This window comes from Palaemon carinicauda, chromosome 11 (genome assembly GCF_036898095.1).
Source record: "Palaemon carinicauda isolate YSFRI2023 chromosome 11, ASM3689809v2, whole genome shotgun sequence".
Taxonomy (NCBI): Eukaryota; Metazoa; Arthropoda; class Malacostraca; order Decapoda; family Palaemonidae; genus Palaemon; species Palaemon carinicauda.
The window spans coordinates 1,681,542-1,703,070 of NC_090735.1; the positions used below are offsets into that span (position 1 = coordinate 1,681,542).

Below are 21,529 nucleotides of genomic sequence, written 5' to 3' on the forward strand. Positions count from 1 at the left end.
GCAAAAACCCAGAATCCAGCAGTCTGGGATCCTAAGTTCGAGGGGTTCTCACTGCCAGCCATTCCTAAGACTGGGAATCCAGAGGATTTGAGGTTGTCCCCTGTCCGTGCCGTTAGTAAGTACCTTGAGAGGACTGCACATCTCCGGCCGGGTATCAAGAGTCTTTTCGTCTCCACAGGTGTTACTAAGAAGCAGGTATCGAAGAATACCATATCCTTTTGGTTGAGACAAGTTATTGCCAGGGCCTATAAGGAGGAGGGACTGGCCGTGCCAGGTACTCCTAAGCCCCATGACATTAGAGGACTAAGCACTTCCTTAGCCTTTGAGAAGAACATGGCAGTGGGCCAGATCCTTCGGGCGGGCACCTGGTCGAACCAGTCGACTTTTACTGCCCATTATCTCAAGGATTACTCAAGAAGGTCTTTGGACGGGTTCTCCATTGGGACAATCATCTCCGCGCTCCAAGTGATTTAACGGTGAAGCCCCAGGCACAATCGTGGATAGCAAAACCAGGAGACACAGGTTCGTTCCTTTTCACCCTAATCCCCGTTTCCTATCCCTACCGGAGATAACCATACATATGTAACCAATGAAGAACACGTCTCTGCAACTTTGTCACTGGACTCAGCATCAGAAGATTTTTTAAAGGGTGAGTACTTAGACACAAACGTGAGCTCTTTATGTAGTTTACCCTACTGTTCGTTTCCCAGTTTTTATAGAACCTAGTTCATATCTAGGTTACTTGTTGTCCGCTTAGGTGGGTCTGAAGGTCAGGAAGACACTCCCACCTCCTAAAGTGTAAGTCTCCTAAGAAAGTAGTTCGAGGTAAGTATTTGTGTTGGAACTAATCAAAAATTTTAAGTAATTTTTATTTTTCCTAACATACTTACCGAGAACTACTTTCGGATAATGGCCCTCCCTACCTTCCCTGAGTGCCTTTCTGCCCTTGCAGGGACTTTTTGCAACATCCGAGGAACTTACTGACTAACGGGACCCAAGCTGACGCCGACCTAGCTCAGGTCTACCCTCGGGGCACATTCTCATTACTCCTGGGTTAGTCCTCCATAGAAAACGGACGTAAGGTATACTACACAAAAATCTGGTCGGTTGAGAGGAGATTACAGGTAACTCCTAAGAAAGTAGTTCTCAGTAAGTATGTTAGGAAAAATAAAAATTACTTAAAATTTTTGATTTAGTAAAAAAATTTCAATATCTTGTAGTTTATGTTGCTTCAGTTTCCTACATTCAGCGTAGAATTTTGCGGCTCATGTATAATGTATGGTCTTGGCAACATATGTTGTAAATACTGTGCTGTTTATTGAATTCATTACTTAGAACCTCTTGGGTTGTACACAATTCATTTGGGCCTTGTTTGGTACTTTGGATGTCATCTATCCTTCCTGCGATTTTTTTTTCATCTACTAGGCGAGTTTGATTCCTTTATAAGAGGTTTTTCTATTATTGTTCACAAGACTTCACCCCCTTTGCTTTCAAATAAGGATATGTATTGTCTATTGTTTGTTTCCATTTAAGAACCATTGTGAAGTGTATGGCCTCCAACAATGTTTGCTGAGGTATGATGATCCATAGTACCAGACTCCTTATTCATATCTGTTTCAACATTTTCTTGTGGCATCCTGATCTCTTCCCACATAGATTGGGATTCAAAATTATATTAGTGATAGGTTGTTGTGGAAACACATAGATTTCTTAGAGAAGCAATTATGATTTATAATTCAAATGGATAATTTAAATCAAATCTTCCACCTCCCCACTTTATTTCTTACGGCTTTATCTGTCTACCTGCCTAGAACGTGAAGACCCATGCTGCACAGGAGTGGTGTTGCTAGCCAGCCAGCCAGCCAGGAAATTATCTTCTTTTAAACTTGGATAGAAGCGTCTATGATTCTTCAAGACAATAAAATGTGATGCAACATGAACATTTGGATAGTAGTAATAAAAAAGTTGTTAGGAAAAATTAAATTAGCTCATAACCAAATGAGTACGTATGATGAATTGTATTAATTCAATGATTTTACTTGTGATTCTCATAATCACAAGTAAATTTTCAATACTGTACATTCAAAGAGTATTTTCAGAGGTTCATTAATTTTTTGTATAACGTGTCCAAATGTAACAAAAAATAGATTTTAATAACCCCTATGTATACTTAAATATGAACTAATTTTAACATTAATCTTTTCAGGTAATGAAATATGGAGTAATATCGAGGCAAAGTTTAATTACTGATTTGCTTGACTGGGAAACTCTGTATGTGGCAGGCCGTTTGCACAAGCCTGTGTACATGCTTTACCAAGGTATGTATTAATTCTGATTAATGGGTATGAAATTTATATTAATCAGCTTAGAATGTAAAAGTTTTGTTACTTCCTCATTCTTATCACTATTACTGTGCCATCCATTCTTAAGGAAGTACTATAATTACCTATTTGGGAGTACAGTACATGAATATCATAGTTTTCACAGTTGCCAGTGCCTGACCTTTGGCCTGAATTCTATAGATCTAATCCAATCGTAGCTTACACATCGTTAACTCTTTTATTTTCTTATCCCTCAAGTCGTGATGCGTTTTCATATATAAACAAGTAATGTTTTTACGCGAAGGTTTCAATTTAGATATGGAAAATTAATATCGAGTTGAGTTGGGCTTATTTCATGCTATCATGTTATGATACCATTTTTTCAATAACAAATAAGAAAGTTATCAGATTAAAGTCAGAAATTTTATATAAATTCTAATTTCCATTATTTTTCAACCTGTAATAGCATACTTTATCCAAATGAGAGAGAGAGAATCTTTTCATATCGCTGATCACATATTACAATTTTCATCCTGCATTTTATATAACATATTACAGATTCATATACAGATCTATATGTTTTAGAGCTTCTTATAATAGTTTTTATTGTTTACATGTTTGTATGAAGGGTATTATGACATGAGCTTCAAATAGTTTGCAAGTGTTGTTGATAAAGTTTTTGTGTACAGTAATTGTTTTTCAGTCATCGTTTACTGTTATTACCATCATACAGGACAGTATCATGTAATTTCTACAGTAATATACAGTATACAGTGCTTGTAATTTCTATACGCAGTAGTTTAGTGTAGTACAGTACATTAAAATACTTAATACTACTGTATATAAGAGAGAGAGAAAAAGAGGTGGGGATAGTACTATTACCTGTACAGTACAGTATAAGATTTTGATGTACTATACTGTATTATTATTACCGTACAGTTAATTTACTGCTGTGTTGTGTTTTACATTTAAAGTATAATTACATTTCATAAGTGAATAGTTACTAGAAAAAAATCCTCAGTTTACGTCGCCTATTATCCGCGGAATTCTGCAACCAAGGAGGGGGCTTGGAACGTAATGACAACGTAAAAGGCGGGGATACTACTCACCCGAGGATCATCTTATCCTTCCCGCCTCCATGATGACCACCAATTCTGACTTCATAGACTGAAATAGCTTCTATTTGGCACACCCAAACACTCTCTCTCTCCCATGCTCCACCATACAGGAGCAATACAAATCTAGAGGAGCATGGCTATTGAGGGGAAAGAAAATGAGTAGTTTAGAGTTTTAGGATAGAGCTTCGAGAAGGAAGTCAGAGGAATCTAAGTTGAATGTAAATATAATGAATTTTATTATTAAAACCCCAATTGTTTCTTTAACTACACTGTACTTATATTGTCATTAACAGGCATCGTGTAAATGAAGTACTGTATGCATTTTGAAATGAAAGTTTTATTGATATAAATGGGCTCCTGAATAAGAACCACACAATCTATCAGACCAAATCAGTTTATAAACCTTTTATGTTGAGGGAAGTTTGAGAATTTTGGGGATCTTAGTAAATGTACAATATTGGATTTTATTTTTTACAGATCCTGATGATGATGAACTCAAGAATGCTTTAAAAATAAATTTGTATGGAGCTCTTCATGCAGCTTTGTTGATGCTACCCGAATCCTTCAGTGAAGAACAGCTTTTTATGATGTTGGCTGGATTATCATACTCAGGTTTGTTATAATTTTGGTATTGAATTTTGATATCATCCTAGAATACAAGTATCATTGAATCCCATACTTGACTATTGTTTTAGCTGATAAGAAAGATGAATGAGAGTAGTTAGCTAGCTAACCATGGAGGGGTATAGTCATGCACAATTTTTACTCTGCACAGTAGAGTTCTTTCCCTCAAAGATGGATTGATTTAATGTGATAAAATAATAATTTTTGCAAATCAAGATCCCATTTATTCAAAAGCTTAACATGATTTCTAATTGCAGGTGATTTTCGAATGCTAGTTGGAGAAGATAAAAACAAGGTGTTTAATATTGTAAGAGCCCAAACACAGGAGTTTAGACTGTTATATAGCCCAATATTAAGTGAGCTCGATGAGTATGTAATCGTGGATCACTTTAAAGGTATGGGTGAACAGGATACTTCCCCTCCAGCAAGACTTTATCATCTATCCATGTTACCAAAGAAATTACAGGTGGGTACAGGTATAGGTTTATCATATATTGCTCTTAAAATTTTCCGTTTTGCCATTTTTCATGTACATAGTTTCTTAATGTACTAAAATGTCATAAGTGGAGAAAAGTTAATTTCAGAGTTTTTTTTACCATTAAAACTTTTAAGGACAAGGACAATTTTGATAAGTAAAATCCATCCTTCCTTTATTTGTACATTCATTGCCTGGTTAACCAATCTATTGATTACCGCTGATGCTAAATCTGTAAAGAATCAATTCACAAATTGTTTTGGAATATATATTGTAACCACGTCATCAAGGTTAACTCAAATTGTTGCAATTTACATGTGGTCCTTGAAATATTTGTGAACTTCAGAAGTTTTTATACTTAAAAAAAGTACTGTATACTGTATGGCATTTTGATTTGAGATTTTGAACCTTGACAGTTAATGATAATCAAAGAATGGAATAGAGATGGAAGGAGTCGAGATTTGGAAGATGTCCTTCGAGCAGCAGCCCATGACTCTGATAGCGCTGATGTTATAATCAAAGGTAATGTATTCATTTAAATAAATAACCATATTTAGTTCTGATGTTGTAATCAAAGGTAATGTATTAATTTATGTTATTAATGTAACCATATTAGTAACTTTTTCCCTGGAAAATTACCTTTATTTGGAATCAAATTGTAGTGAATGGTTCATTTGGGATTGTATTTCAGGAATACACAATTTTTGTTCCTACTCAAAAAATTTCATCCTTTGAAATAGGAAATATTGTAGGTGGAGCTCGAACAGCTTTTGAAATTGTTAATGAGGTGGCTAACGACAGGTGGGGAGCATGGGCGAGTGTCCCAGGACCACTCTCCTGTCACTCTTCACTTTTGTCTTTGGTCACACCCAGTTCAGACACACTGTTTTGGCCTGAAAAGGCTGTTTAATCTTTTTCCCTTATTTTTTAGTTTGAATGGTTGATTTTGGCTTTGTGTTAATGATGAAATGAAGCAGGAATTTGCATGCGAATGAAGGAGGGACACTCACTTTATGGCTAAACTGGCAATAGATCTACACTTACTCTTTGCCTTAGTGGCATAATTGTTCACAGTTATTCCCATATGCCGAGTGTAGGTCGTGGCCTCCCGTTGAGACAAAAGTATTCTTTGAACTGCTTGAAAGCTAAATTTTCTCCGGTGTCATTCTTGGCAATGCCCATGATAATGCCAGAGAGATTGTTAGGCACTTTGCTCTCTTCATTGAGTTCACTGTTCGTTGAATCTTCTGGGCAAAAGCTTCTGGCTTGTTCCTTGGGAGTATGCTTCAAGATCAGGGAAAGCTTGGATCTACTTGGGAATTTTTTTCAGGTTTGTTGAAGTGTGAGGTGATAGCTGCACTCCAACATATGCTGGAAGCTTTTCCTTGGACTGCCAATGACAAATGAGCCTAAGCAATCCTTCTGAAGATTACGTACTTCCAAATACAGTGTGCCCATTCGTCAGTCCTCTTGGAGGTAGCAACACTTATTCCTCAACAGAGCAGTATACCAATTCAAGACCCTGTGTTCGGACTGTGCACTGCTCTCCGTCAATTATTCATACTGATGGCATATTGGGTCACTCTCATACAAGATACATGTAAATTTTGATCCTAGCTTCTTACATCTGCCTTGTAGGAGCCATTGAGAAGGTCATCAGACAGATTTTGGCCTCTCAAGGTTGACCCTCTTCCTTGCATGCTCTACCCTTCTAAGGAAGAGCTCTGATATGAGGTTGACTTCTTTCCTTTTCATCACAATCTGGGGATTGGGATAAATTGGGAGAAGTCAAATCTCTCACCCAAGTCAAGGTTCAAGTATCTGGTCATGCTGATAGACACAGCAGCAGCAAGTCTTTCCTTCAGACGATCACATCAGCAAGCTAGGAAAATCAGAGAGTTTGTGCCATCATTTTGTCCAGACGTATGCAAGTGTTCTTTGCCACCCTTTTTCATTGGAGAGGCTCATTTGTCAGTGGAGTCACAGGCATCTCCACTAGAGATCCCTTCAGTGGTGTTGGAGGATCACTGGTCTGCCTTAACAGATCTCCAGTTCTATCATGTCCCACTGGGACATGAAGTACAAGTTGATCTTATCCTGGAATGTATGTGGTGGGTTAGCTGTAAATATACACTTTTTAGTTTAGACATAACAGTTTCTCCTTTTCTTAAACCAGATGGCTCTGTCACTTACTGTCCAAAGGAAAAGGCAACTCCTTTTGGCTGATATGTTTGACAATAAACAAGGATAATGAGAAACTTGATCTTTATTCCTGTTTTTCTGAGGATGAACTAACTACAATAGTTTAGTTTTCAATTTCATGAAATTAAAGCTCTCTTGATTACTGCCAAATTTCCATAATTCCCATAATTATTACCTAAAGGTTTTGAATGTCTTTTGGCAAAAAGTCTAAAGAGGTATGCTGAAGGAAGTCATCTATTCCCTAGTTTGTAATTTGGCTTTCATAAAGGCCTTAGAGCATGTGATCCTCTTCTAACAATCTCCAATGCTGTACAGAAATCCCTCGATTGTGGTCAGATAGTTTATATGATTAGCCTTGATTTTAATGTTGCCATTAACCGTGTTATTCATGACACCATTGTTTTCAAACTCAAACAGTTGGTAGTGGGTGTGTCTTTTCTTAGCATCATTATTGAATTTTTAAGTAATAGATCGCAGAGTACAGGAATATGATATCTGGTGTTCCTCGGGGTAGTGTTCTTGGCCTATTACTTTTCATGCTATATATACATGACATGTGGTTTGGCCTAGAAAACAAGCTCATTGCATATGCAGATAATGTTACTTTCTTTGCATTAATAACATTCGCTGAATGTAGATTTGGGGTTGCTGAAGCCCTTAGTAGAGATTCAGCTAAAATTAATGCATGGTGCAAATAATGGGGCATGAATTTGAACCCTAACAAAACAAAGTATGATTGTAAGAACGCAGGACAAGGAGGAGAGTGGCTCCTCAACATCTGAATCTCACCATTGATAATGTTTCTTTAATGAACACTGAGCTGTCACATCTGGCATCTGTTCTGAGAGAACATCCTCTATGAACCTTACCTTCATCAAGGGTTGACATACAAGTTTCTTCTCACTTAAGTAAATCAGATATTGCAGTTCTGTGGGTGGTTAGCCATTCCTTCACAATCTAAGAGCAACCCAGTCAATGCTTTTATGAATTTCTCTCCGAAGAGCAGAAAAGCAAATAAAACAGGATAAAGGAAAGAGCCCCTCACTAATTTACTTTAGTGCAAGGTTTTATATCTAGGGGTTTTTTCCATGAAGTTCACTGGGGAGAATGTATTAACAAACATATGAAAGTTAGATAATTGTACATTGTATATCCATTATAAAGAATTTGCATATAATTAAAAAAAAAAACTCTATCTGTATTCCTCATTTGCATTTACTAAGTTTCTAGGAGAATCATACTAATAATTATGTAATGAAATGTACTACACAAAATAAAGTTACGCTTGATATATGGCAATATTTACATGGATATTATAGTAACTGTTGTTTACTTTTTCAGGAGTTCAAGAAATAGTGCAGAAGTCAAGTCTGACCCAGAGCATCAAAGGAATTATCACAGCTGGGGTCGTAAAATCTATTAAATATTCATTTTCAAAATTGAAAAAGATGTGGAAGAGTTTACGGAGATGATCAGATTGTAGCTTAGATTTTATTCTGTAAATAATGAGGCTCTTATGAAAATAAGCATTGTAAATTTCAGCAATCATATATGTAAATCTAGTGTGTTACAAGCTATCGAATGATTGGAAATTGCATTTCAGATAGTTAAATTAACTATACAAGTTCAAGTACAGTACAAGTGATAGTTTCATATTGTCTTAGCTGATTACTATTCGGTAAAATAACAGAGAAAATACAAAGGTTAAGTAAGGAAGATAAATTAGATTTTGTTTTAACTTTCGGTAAGGTTAATTTTTCAAGGTTTACCTCTTTTAGTGATACTTTAACTACTTGTAAATTTACTTTTCATTGTGCAGGTTTTACTAAAATTAGAATTTGATTATTCATTTCCAATGGACGAACCATGTACTGAATCTTTTAGGTCAAGTGCCAGACACTCGAGTGGCTTGAACATTACATTTGAAAATTAATCAGTTTGTCCCTATGTGTCTACAAACCATTCGTTCTTTAAAATAGGGCATGTCTTCGGCAGAGCTGGAACATCATTTGAAATAGTTAACAAGGTAGTTAATGACAGGTGGTGAGTGCAGTCAAGTAGGGGCCCCAATCACCCTGCTGTCAAAGACTCCTTATTATTGTCTTCGGCTACATTGAATATAGATGTACTGTTGCATCTTATCAAAGGCTGTTTAATCATTTTCTTACCTTCGTGTTAATAATGCAACAAGAATGTGTTGGAACTGCATCAGTTTTTGGCTAAACCAGCAATAATACACGCTACTTAGGAGCATAATTATTTGCAATTATCCATTTTTTACAGGAGCAGGAAAAACTCAGATAAAAAATTGTGGTGTTTTTTGTTTTGTAGTGTGAGGTGATCACTACACTCCAACATGCGGTGGAAGGTCTTTCTTGCAGACAGCCGACAAGTGACCAGGTCTTGTAGGTTGGCACTTGATGTATTTTTGAACGAATGGGTGCAAAGGCTAGTTTGCCCTTGTTGACCAGTGAATCCAGTACCATAAGTGTCAATGACCCCAGTGATTATACCTGTATGCATTAAACCTCAAGTGTCATCCTTGCCTGTCACCCCACTGCCTTGGCTACATCTCTGTGCCTGTGTTGTGAGTGTGCATGCTGATTCTCCTTTGACAGTGTTGGGATTCCTTTCAGAGCTGCCAGTGTGGTTTCTTCTCTTTGGGGAGCTTTGTCAGTAATGGTCACTCAGCTTATTTATGACTTCCCTGCATGTAGAGCCCAAGGAGAAAATTGGTAAGTGGAAGAAGCGAGTTTTTCTCCTTCCTCTTCCAATTCTGACGCTTCTTGCGAATAGTAGTAGTAGTAGTAGTAGTAGTACAGGACGGCCAGTCATAGTTATAATAGAGGGCTCTTGAAGACACCACCTCTTCTTCAGGGAGGTTGATTGACACCCAGGTGGTTTCCAGACAAGTCCCAAAACTGCGGGCCATTGCCATGACCTGGGCTCCCCTAGTCACCTAGTAGCCAAGTTGGACAGAGGTGCACAGCCCCTTGTTCATCATCTGTTGACATGTGTTGAGGAGCTTAGGTTCTCTCCTTTCCCTTTCTACCTGGACAATGGACACTGCTCTCACTTCTTTGGTCACTTAAACCTTAACTTGGCTGCTTGTAGAATCTTAGGAGAAAGTTAGCAGGCAGAAGTGATTGTTCCCCTCCCTCTTCCAATTCTAACCCTGACACTTCTGAGAGAAGTTGAACAAGTTCAGTTGTAGTAGAGGGAATAGTCTCTCTTGACAATCCCACCCCTTTGCCTTGGTTCATGAACCAGGGGCCGATCCACATATCCTAGGCCGATAAATGGTATAATGGGGGCAATACAAGGTCTTCCAGGCCAAGGTCAGACGCATGGCTCACCGTGATAGCAGCCTCCCGGGGTCCTTGGTGCATGGCCCCATTCATGGTCATGTCCACATTCTGTTGGTCATGTGTTGCAAGTGCATGCATGCTCTCCTTTATCTTTCCTTCTTGGACGGTGGACTTACTTAATTGAACGAGTTACCACCATATCGAATGGTGAGAAGACAGCACCCAATTTTGGCAGAGCAACTTGTGTGGTTTCTTCCCTTGGGAGAGCTTTATCGTCTTTGATCACTTGAACCTCAATTTCCCTGCATTAAGAGCCAGAGGAAAAAGTTGGTAAGCAGTAGAAGCAATCAATTCCTTTTCCTCCTCCTCCTTATGTTTCTGATTCTGACACTTCTTCCTAAAAGAAAAAAAATAAGAAACCGATGAACAGGGCTGTGGACGACACCCAGGTGGTTCTATGTCACGGTCCCCAGGCCTGTAACCCAGGTTTCCCTGGCAATCCAATGCCCCGGCGAGACAGAGAGGCCTATTTACTCCTTCTGTTGGCCATGTTTTGGAAGATCTGGTATGCTCGCCTTCACTTTTCCTACTTGTACGATGGACTACTGCTCCTTCTTTGGGGTACTGGGTTATCTTGTGTTGAGAAGATGGCAACTTTTGTAGTCATCTTTATTCACTGTTGACAGCTAAAGGGTGGTAAGAAGCCTCGACACCACTTCCTCTCTACATTGATCAGATGAACGACTGCGAGGTACTTTTTGTCTCAGCCTTGATTGGTGTTAGAGATCCATCCCTCCTTGATGACTACCGGCTTGGTCCGGCATCAGTCTCTGATTATGTTGCAGGTTCTCTTCTTTGGTTAGGACTCTTGTTTTTGCCAGAAGAGTAGAGCTTCGAAGCAGCCTGCTGGATCCTCTATTTCTGTGACGTTTAAGGGAAATTGGTTCCGGTTACCCCAGACGTACTTCCTTTGTGGACCCAGTACTAACAGAAGTAGAAAACCCAGAGTTGGAGTGCGCCTTTGTGATAATTCTTGCAGACTGGGTGAGGCAACCTTGGTGTCCGCTTCAGGTTGTTCCTCAGTCATTGACTGGCACTTCGGAGCCTCCCTAGGGTCAAGGCCTTTGCTAGAGCAGGCTAGTGGACAATCTGAGAAAAATAATTGGATAAGGGGAAGATACTCTTTCTATTTAAATTACTGTACTTTTAGCATTGCACAGATTGACAGCAAAACCTCAACTCAATCAAATGATTTCTACCACAACATTTTCAGAAAATGACAGAGAAGATAACCTCAACCGCATCTGAAAAAAAATAGAACAATCAAAAATAAAAAAATAACAAATGTAATTTTTTAAGGGAAAACTTTTCTAAGACAATGTATCTGGAAAGGGGTTAAGAAGACATTTGACTGTTGCATTAAGTTTGCTGAAAGGTGTGACTTCACGTCAACTAGCACCTTCGCTATCAGTACCCGAGTACGGTAATAGATTCGCTAGAAGAATCAGTTTGCCTAACTGCAATTTTCGATCATCATTCTTGATTCAGCGGTTCCAGCAAAGTTCAAATTGTCAGACCAAGTTTTCTGAATGAGCATCAATGTTTCTAAAAAGACAGGATCCACAAAACTGATTCAGGTTGCAATAGCTCTTGGTGTAACACTTGAGGTCTTGGTCAGCAGTAATTACCCAACAGCAGCCTCAAAATATTTTCTGCAAAAACTTAGAACAAATTCTGCTGGTCCTTCTCTCTCTGTACGGGTGTTCATGGACACGATAAGTCAAGGTTCAATTGTGCACTGACGGGATCATAAATGAACGGATGATCTTGAATATTGTAAGATGAGCTGGCACGTAAACTTGCCTGCAAAATTATCCATTTGAATATTAATATGTAATTCAACACACTTAGAATACGTCATAGTTTTGAGAACTACACGCAATAAAACAGTAAGTATTGATATGCCCATATCTAAAAAAACAAAAGGATATAAGATGATATGCCCCTTGAGTAACCTCTTTTCTACACAACATTCAAAAGACACCAAAGGTGTTACACTTGGGCTTTTAAAAGCAAATCAGTTATAAGGTCAATAACAAATTCACTGCAGTGATAATTATTCTCATGATGTAATAATACACCAGCACAAATTTATTACAATTCAGTAATGTTTATAATGTTGATTAAAACCAAATATTGGGGAAACAATATTTCATACAGTACAATCCCAATTTCTCTTACACGTACAGTTATTAGGATTTCAGTACTTGGTTCTTCCATACTCTGTTAAACTTACTGAGACGCTCGTATGTTGTGTAAACAACTAAGCTATAAAATTATATTAAAGGTACTACTTTGTTTCTACCTCAAGACAGGTGGTTTGAGCATCTGAAAAACTTAGAAAAGGGTGTTTATAATCTAAGGTGACTATAACAGCAAGGATAACCGACTCATTTTTGCTATTTTTTTTTTTTTTGTAACAAATTTTATTTCAACATTGACAGCATTGATTGAAAATTTATGAAAACAAATAAATCTCCTGTATATATGTTCACTATGCTTTGCCTCATCTGTAAAGTACAACATACTGTATATAATTCTCTATGTATAATACTTTGTCACAAAGTAATTTCCATAAAAAATTTGAACTTAATGGATTTGCATAATTTCTAGATTCCTTTACAAATACACTATGAAGTATGTTACTTTTGTGAAATATTAATACAGTATACAAAGTTAGTTATGCAAAGGCCGGACAGTTGTGTAAATATAAAAAAAAATATCTGTTCATAAAAAATAATAAAGTTAAGCTTTGTATATCAATATTCAATCTGAGTTTACTTCATCAAACTATTTTCAAGAATAATTGGTTTATATTCCAAATAAATCACTCAAGTCTTTGCATTACCACAGTAAGTAAATATAAAAAATATAATAAAGATGAAGTTACTGATATAAAGATATTAATTCAAATGAATCACATTATGCTTCGCCATGAGAAGCTTATTTTCATAACATAACAACAATCTTGGTGTAAGTGAACTAACCATATAAATGATAGTAAATACATTTATCATTAAAGGTTGTTTCTATAAAAAAAAAAAGAGATTAGCATCCTCTAAAAGTGATTTGAATGGATGAAAGAAGAAATTAAAAGGAATTAACATAAAAGGCAGAGGATCGAAATATGATGATGAAAATGCCAAGTTTACTAACAATTGAAACTTCTACTTCGATGTATATCACATTGTTTTAATAAATAATACAAAAATTTCAATCTGTACAGTATTTTAGTTTTGTACATATAATAAATTGACATAAATCCCTTTTTGCCTATTTTTTAAATACTGGTTAATCATATTTTACAAGATAATGACCCTGTTATATGATACAAATTCATGTTATGGATGTTGCCAAATGGGTCGACACAGTTATTTTCGGTTTTTACGAATTTTCATAATTTTTCTTCAGAATAATATAATGCAAGGAACTTTTAATGCTGCATTAATACATTAGAAGGTCCATCTCATTCAACCTTCACCTTACAAGTAAATTATGTATTGACCAATATCAAGCTCTTGCAAAAATGACTGCTAGGAACTAAGAGTATTTAAAAATCAATATAAATTGAAAAGAGTAATAAATAAAAGTTGCTACACTTATCGTTAGGTAGTTCACAAGACTACCGAGATACATTTAGAGATTCTCAAAGGACTTGCAAGAGGGATTTTCATCTCGAGAGGAAAATCAGTGAGACATAATGGAATTTAAGATAGAAAATTTAGAAACGAATGCTGTAAACAGTGGAATTTCTATCATAAAATTTGTTATTTCTATACTCTTCTTATGTTCATATTACTTCTCTCTTGAAGCTTGACTAATATTGATGTTTACTCCAAAAAACATAGGGTTAGGCCTCAAGAACACTATTAAGATAACCTAGCAGTAAATGGAAATAAACTCAGCTTGGGTATGCTGTTACCTGCTTTTGTCATTTGCTAAGATTATCTGCCTTTCAACAATTAAAAATAAAAACTTAACTTTATCAGGAGCATAGTTTTTTGGGCAATTTTTGTTATTAAACACACTGTATATTAGAATAACAAATTAAAATTATTTAAATCACTTAGAAAAATTTATATGAACTTTGACTGGATTGCATTAAAGTTAAAAAAGTTAAAGTTGCAGGTTTTAGGTCTCCCCTGAGATGACCTTCATCGCCTCCTCGGGCGACCATGAGCCAGCAGGGACTATTACTAACCCCCTCTAACCTCCCGCCCCCAGGCACCACCCTGGGGAGTACCCCCGGTAGAAGGTCTCACAGAATTCGCACCTTAGCGGGGACGCGAATTCGGGACCTCTGAAACAGAAGCCTGCAACGCTACCAACCTATGATGTAAATCTGAAATACATTTCATACCAACAAGAATATCCATTTCCTATTCTTAATCTAATCAAAGGATAACAATTATTTAGAAACTAATTATCTGGAAAATTAATGAGAAACTTTTTGTCCTTGACCTAATAATTAATAGACTGACTATAGAAATATGGAAAACATGGGGAATAAGCCATCTTAGCGCCAACAAGCTATGGCATAGAAGAAATGTAGTACCTGGAGACGGACTTACATTAAGTAACTTAGTAACTTATTACGATGGCCACTAGAAACAAAGTTTAAACATGTCACATTTCATTTCCAATTTCATCTGAAGAGATGATCATCCGAATGTCAATCAGGCAAGCACAGCCCCCAACTTGGTGCTCATCCACAGCAGCAACCTCTACCATAAATAGCTTAAACTAACAGGCCAAGGTCGGACTTGGTCTGGCGTACATGCGAATGTAAGGCTATCATGTTACCACTCTTATAGACAACTACTCATTAGAGCCGTTATCTTTCTTTGTATTATCATTTGTTCTTCCCAAAATGGGAAAAAAACCTGAAAGGCAACAATGCTTCCCCTTTATTTACTACTAATGGGAATCTTTGCGCCTGCACTTCGGCAAAAGGACGTGTTTCAAAAGGTGACGTTACTAGCACCTACTTCGACAGTAAGGAAAATTTGAAATGCACTAGTGACCGAGCATACATAAAAGCCTTACTTTTGTTTATGGACAGAGGTAAAGAATTTCTTTGACTTCTAAATTTTAACAAAGGAAGCAAGCAATGTCAAGAGCTTGTGAAGTTTATCACTGTAAAAAGATGACTAAATTTGTGTATGTTCATAGGTGGAGGCGTCATGATCCCCGCTATGATGAAATAGCCTGGTCTTCCCTGGTTTTTTCCCTGAACTAATAGCAAGTTTCCTTTTTCATTTTGAACTGTTAATTTCATTGGCAACCATTGAAACAATTTTCTACGAGTGATACAGCGAGTGAAACGCACTCTTCACAATGATTGTTCAAATCACATTATTGCCCCGACACAATACACAAAGGAAATGTGAATCATGATCTCCCAGAAACAATTCCCGTGGATATTTCTTGCAGTAATAGCTAACAACAATAGGGAAAGACATCTTAAACAAACAATCTGGTGAACGTATGACAGCGGCCGATACGAAGGAGAAACTCCAAAGGGCAAAGTATCTAATTATGATCTCCCAGAAACGATTCCCGTGTACATTCCTTGCAGCGATTGCTAACATAATTGTGGAAAGACATCTTAAGCAAACAATCTGTAGAATGAATGACGGGGGCCGATACGAAGGAGAAATTGAAAATGACAAAGTGTCTGGCCCGTCAGTTCTGGGCTTCTTACCACTTACTGCTAGAAGGTTCAATTCCTTTATCGAGGACATATTTATTGAAAGAAAAAAAATAAGGTAAAATTTTACAGGTAAGTGTTGATTAAACCAAACTTCTAGAGAAGCAGCAATATGAATATCAGGGGATGTTCAAAGGGGATGTTCATAGAAATATTGAGGAACCCCAAAAAGGAGTAATCAGATATTGTAGTCAGCTTCTACAAAAAAAAAAGTAGAGGGAAGTTTTGAAACATTTCTATAATAAGAACTGCAAGTGACTAGAGGTATCTATAAGCCACTTTCTGATCTATGTTATCAGGAAGCAGCTCTTAAGACCATGAAATTAAATTAGGATGTAATAAATTAAAAAATCTCTGAAGACAGCACAAAAAAAAAAAAAAAAAAATAGATGCATTTGGCTGTCTTAATTTAAAGGAAGAAAGAGACAAATTTTAACTTGGGGTCAAAATCTACCAAAATTTTTTTTTAAGAAGGAAGCAAAACTCTGTTTAAGGTAGACCTATTAGTAAAACTTATCAACATTAGGTTGAAAGAGATAAATTAAAATAAGAGTATCATTCTAGGTAAAAAAAGATAAAAGATGTCTTAAATTAACCGTGCCTTGATTTTCATTCCCTAATTTCTAATAATTCTAAAACATGACTAGCTTAAAATGTACACAAACGAAACATTGAAAGAAAACTTTTTTGGAATATATCAGTCCAAGTAAAATCTTAGACAAGAAAATATAATTAAAACATAATGAAAAATACTAGAAAGACTAGCTTCCCATTCACCAATTAATATAAATTTTACAAAAAATATAAATAATTCAAGGTCATTTTACTAGCAAATTATTTCAGTACAATTTTCAGCAGTTTGTCATCACTGAGGTGCTCTTCGAGCAGTACTACCTCGTCCTCTTAAAACTTCAGGTAATTAATAAAAGTGTATAGAATACACTTGGTTTTATCACATCAATAAAGTAAGTAACAAGTCAGGAAATATAATGCTACTAAAAATCTAAACCTATTCATAGTGCATAACATTACATCCTATGCAATACTCAAATATGCAAAAATTTCTCGTGTGAAATCACAAATTAAAACCTGCTAGAAAACAACTTGCTAAGAAGGAATTTAAAATGTGTTAAAGTATTTGACACACATTAAAAAAAAAAAGAACTATGAAGTGATTATGTATTCTATGAAGAGCAATAATGTGTTAAGTAATACTTCAGTGTTAAACACTTATATAAGTTCAAGGATCATTGCTATCCAGTGTCATGGCTTAATGTAACGACAAATCGTAAGAAAAACGTGTTCATTTCAATAAGAAATTGAAATTAGCAATTTAACTTGGCTCTGGTGCCGATGCAGCAGAATGTCAAACAATAAGACTCTTATTTTTTGAAAATTATTACTTTTGCAACAAAATAACAGCATATCAAACAGACCTTCAGTAGATTTCTATCTTGACTGTGCCTGAAATAAATATTAGAAAGTTCAATAAATTATATTTATAATATATTAAATGTATTAAGTTAAAAACCTCACTGTATTCATTTATATTTTACCCGAAAAGAAATAATCAAGGCAAGTGTGGTATCAGGTGGTAGCTTGAATCAAGATGAAATATAGATACATTAATAAATGACGATAAGTCTCATGAATGTTCAAACAACGATACAATCTACTGTAAGGCAATTGTGAATTTTTGCTACAAAACCTCAAAAATCTTGAGGGAAGCAAGTAAGCTTAGATCATTATTTACGGTAATTCATATTAGGAGACTAATACTTTAAAGTGAATACTTGAGCCATATTCTATAAATTATTTGGGTTGAACAATGAAGTCAGCATTGTAACCTGGTTACAATAATGTATGCACCATTGCAACAAATGTAAGATGCACCTTTATTGTGCTCAACCCCCTCTTTACTAAGAACCTTAATAAAAAGTAAATATTGGGTTCACTACCACACAGAGTTTCTCGGTAATGAAATACATATCTCCAAGACTTGAATAATGACTTAGATGAGTTTGAATGTATGCACTGTATATATAATTTTCCCCGTGGTAGGGATGCAAGAATACTAACACCGACATTCTCCACATAGTAGAAAACCATTAAAAGGACAGATGCTGCCTTAAAGTCTTGTTTTTATAGAAAAAGGCTGGGCCCTCTGCCACTAACGGTTGAGAACCGTTTCCTTGCAGTTGGACTATTAAGTAAAAAAATTAGGCCCACTGCCAATAAGTGTGTTGATGACTGAAAGGGCATGCAATTATAAAATACCTCTGTCAAATCATAAACCATGCCTAATGCAACTGACCCATTAATTTAGGGATAACTGTGGGTTACTAGTCCACAATAGAACAATGGCTTCACATGTCCTTCCACTCACAAATTATCATAGTTCATCAATCCATCGTCTTCTCTTCCTTCCCCTGCTTCTTTTGCATCTCTAGGGACCCATTCTGTTATTCTTAATGTCCATCTCTTATCAGTTATTCTCATTATATGTACTGCCCATGTCCATTTCTTTTTCTTACATGTTGTTAGAGACTATCCTCTACCTTAGTTTGCTCTCATATCCCTGTTGTTCTTTTTCTGTCTCTTTAGTGTTATTCCCATTATTACTCTTTCATTGCTCTTTTAATCACCCTCACTAATAAAAAAAACATGTCTAAATGTAATCTATCACAACAGTAGTAGAGAATACATTACCTGGTACAAAATAGATTCTAAGCCGCAGTAGAATTTAATACTTCTGAAGGAACTAATTGCCTGGCCAACCAGTCCAAGCCTTGATGAAGACCGGTGCCAGACTGAGCATCACAAGGTTGTATGTGCCAAGATCTGCCCAAGCATAGTTTATGTACACCAAGGCTTTCGGTCAATGAAGCAACTCCTTGTGCACCTTCACAATTCTAGAATAAATCAGTTAAGATTTTAAACACCAATATTGGGTTAATTATTAAGGTGTAAATGCATGTATACTGTGCATAGACAATCATCCAACTTACATCTGAATACAAGAATGTAAAAAATTATAATTACTTAAAAGTGCATTGTTGTTTTACACACAGTCCTACATTTTACATATGCTTTATTTACCACTGACAAAGAAATAAGACTAATCCAAAATGGTAAAAGTTGTAAATGAAATACTAGTCAGGGTTATCAACTTTCAGTAAACAAACTTATGTTCATTTACCATATCTTTTTATCAACTAAAGTACAGTATATACAATAAACAGGGCTGGAAACTAAACTTCAAAGTAAAGCACATTTTACTTGTTTCAAGGGACTTCTTTGTTCCAACATAAATATAGAATTCGATTTTAGATGAGTTAAAGATCACCTTGAAATGAGAGAGATCCAAAATAGGAAAAAGGACCTCGTCAAAAATTAATAGCATCTGCAGGGTGTAGCTAAGACAGAACAGAAAACACAAAGGCTTGCTGTACAATACTGGAATAAAATTCTATGCATTAAAGTATATTTTCATAAAAAATTATACAATTTTAAGTAGAAAGAATATGTATTGGTGTTAATGAAAGATCAGCAATCAGCCTTATATAGTTTATCACAGCAATTAATTTAGCTAATATATATTAATAATCAAAGTACTGATTCCTAACCCTAATGCAACTACCTCAGCGGTCACCTAGGTGACCCGAGGTAGTAGCAGGGCCTAACGGAACAGCACCACAATTACTTGCCATTCATTTCTATTCTTAGCACGCTCTTTTGCCTCTCTTACATCTATCCTCTTATCACCTTGGTCTTTCTTCATGCCCTCCATCCACCCAAACCTTGGCCTCCCTCTTATACTTTTCCCATAAACTCTTGTATTTATCCCCTTATTCAGCAGATGACCATTTTTCATCCTCTCTACATGGCCAAACCACCTAAAACATTCATACCCACTCTAGCTGGTAATTCACTTCTCACAACCATTCCCACCCTCACTACTTCATTCCTAACCTATCCAATCAAGACACACCAGCCATACTCCTGATATCTAATCTCGAACACATTCAGTTTCTGTGTCTACGTCATTTTCATTCCCCACAACTCCGATCTATAAATCACAGTTGGTACAACCACTTTCTTATACAGAAATCTCTTTACATTTATTCCTAACCCTCTATTCTTTACCACACCTTTTAATTAATAACTAGAGGGGCACTCAGTAGAGCACAGACCTCTGGCCCGGCAGGTTATTTCTCAGTTTCAACCCTTTGACCTTAACATGTAACATGTATTAATTGGCGTGGATTTTCATACACTCATATATGAGCCAAGTTTAAAGTCTCTGTAACAATGATGTCCATACTTATGGCTAATTACATGAATTGGACATTTTGCTTAACCATGACTTGACCGTGCAAAATTTAATTACTGTATTTCCAGCTTTTCACATATCAGTAAATCCCTGCAAGGTTCATTACTCTGCCTTTAAAATTGTGGCCAGGAATCTGTACACAAACACACACACACACACTAAACACAAACAAGAGGTACAACATAAACCTCCCTCCAACTTCATTGGCGGAGGTAATAAAAACATTGAAGAAATTTGTACTGTATTTTTTCAACAACATAGTTCAATATACTAAACTTACCTCTTTGTTAGCAAAGATGAGTAGGGATGCATCTTTAAGTTCTCTTTCAGTCATAAGTTTAGTAAGCTCAGACTGGGCCTCAGGAAGTCTTTCATTATCTGTTGCATCCACAACAAAGATTACCGCTTGGGTGTTGAAGTAGTAGTGACGCCACAATGGACGTAATTTGGGCTGTCCACCAACATCCCAGACTGTGAACTTAGAAAAAATCAAAACTTTTAAAAAAAGGCAGATTTCATAACTAAGTATCAATCAACTTTTAAAGACAAATCATCTATATTTAATCTAGTTAAAAAACATTGGAGCAATGTTACACACTGACTGTCATTAATAAATGCTAAGAAATAAATATTCAGGATTTTAAATATACAATTTGTTACTGTATTTCTACACTCGCCTAATTTTCATACAACTTCGCTCTCAAAGCTCAGTTATATCAACATTTAGCCCTAACACTAAAAAATTACTGGCTTTCTTTCCTTTAAATAGAATTAGACCTTTAGTAAAGTAATAAGACAATCTAGCGTCTCCATCATGCCAGCCACAGCTCTCCTCAAAAGGTAAAGTACGAGTTAATGTCAATATATCTATTTTTCATTATGAATTATTAATTTGTATTCATTTCTGATGTTAGGGGTTATAATATTTTTCACTAAATTCCATTACAAAAATCTACAAAAATTAGCAAATATGCATATACAGTATATAAACATGTGGAATACATCGTGTATTTCTTATGAAAAATTTTTTTTTAAGTGTACGAGAATGTTGGTTGCTAGCTGGCTCCCAGAACAAAAACTCATAAACCAAGGTACTACGGTATAAAATTATAATATCAGATATATGCAACTCTTCTCACCATTATTTCTTCTTTTGTGTACAATAAAACTACAAGTCTCAGGATGGTGGAGGGGTGTGAGAGGGAAGTATACTTTAGTAGTGGGATGATGGACTGCGATCTGTTGCTCAGAACGTTTTCTTTTTAGGAAGGAATGAGGGAGGAAACGTGGGAAGTGGTAGGGGTGGGGGAGGGTAGTTGTAGTAGAGGGTAGTAGTCGGATGTAGAATGGCACCTCGTAGTAACGGGGGATGTTGAGG

The 21,529-nt window shown here is 36.2% G+C and overlaps 2 protein-coding genes across 2 annotated transcripts in view; one reads left to right on the forward strand and one right to left on the reverse strand.

Moving 5' to 3' along the window:
• LOC137649927 (phosphatidate cytidylyltransferase, mitochondrial) overlaps window positions 1-8,674 on the forward strand; it is a 55,148-nt gene extending 46,474 nt beyond the window's left edge. Inside the window, exons 3-7 of the mRNA XM_068382871.1 lie at window positions 2,207-2,318; window positions 3,917-4,051; window positions 4,321-4,529; window positions 4,955-5,060; window positions 8,082-8,674. Of these exons, the coding sequence (XP_068238972.1) occupies window positions 2,207-2,318; window positions 3,917-4,051; window positions 4,321-4,529; window positions 4,955-5,060; window positions 8,082-8,212 (693 nt within the window). The 3' untranslated portion in view covers window positions 8,213-8,674. The remainder of the gene's footprint in view (window positions 1-2,206; window positions 2,319-3,916; window positions 4,052-4,320; window positions 4,530-4,954; window positions 5,061-8,081) is intronic.
• A 3,801-nt stretch (window positions 8,675-12,475) lies between these two features.
• LOC137649926 (E3 ubiquitin-protein ligase TRIM23-like) overlaps window positions 12,476-21,529 on the reverse strand; it is a 43,348-nt gene continuing 34,294 nt past the window's right edge. The window contains exons 10-12 of the mRNA XM_068382870.1: window positions 20,432-20,629; window positions 18,528-18,730; window positions 12,476-17,282 (exon numbers count right to left, since the gene is read on the reverse strand). Coding sequence (XP_068238971.1) covers window positions 18,545-18,730; window positions 20,432-20,629 — 384 coding nt within the window. The 3' untranslated portion in view covers window positions 12,476-17,282; window positions 18,528-18,544. The remainder of the gene's footprint in view (window positions 17,283-18,527; window positions 18,731-20,431; window positions 20,630-21,529) is intronic.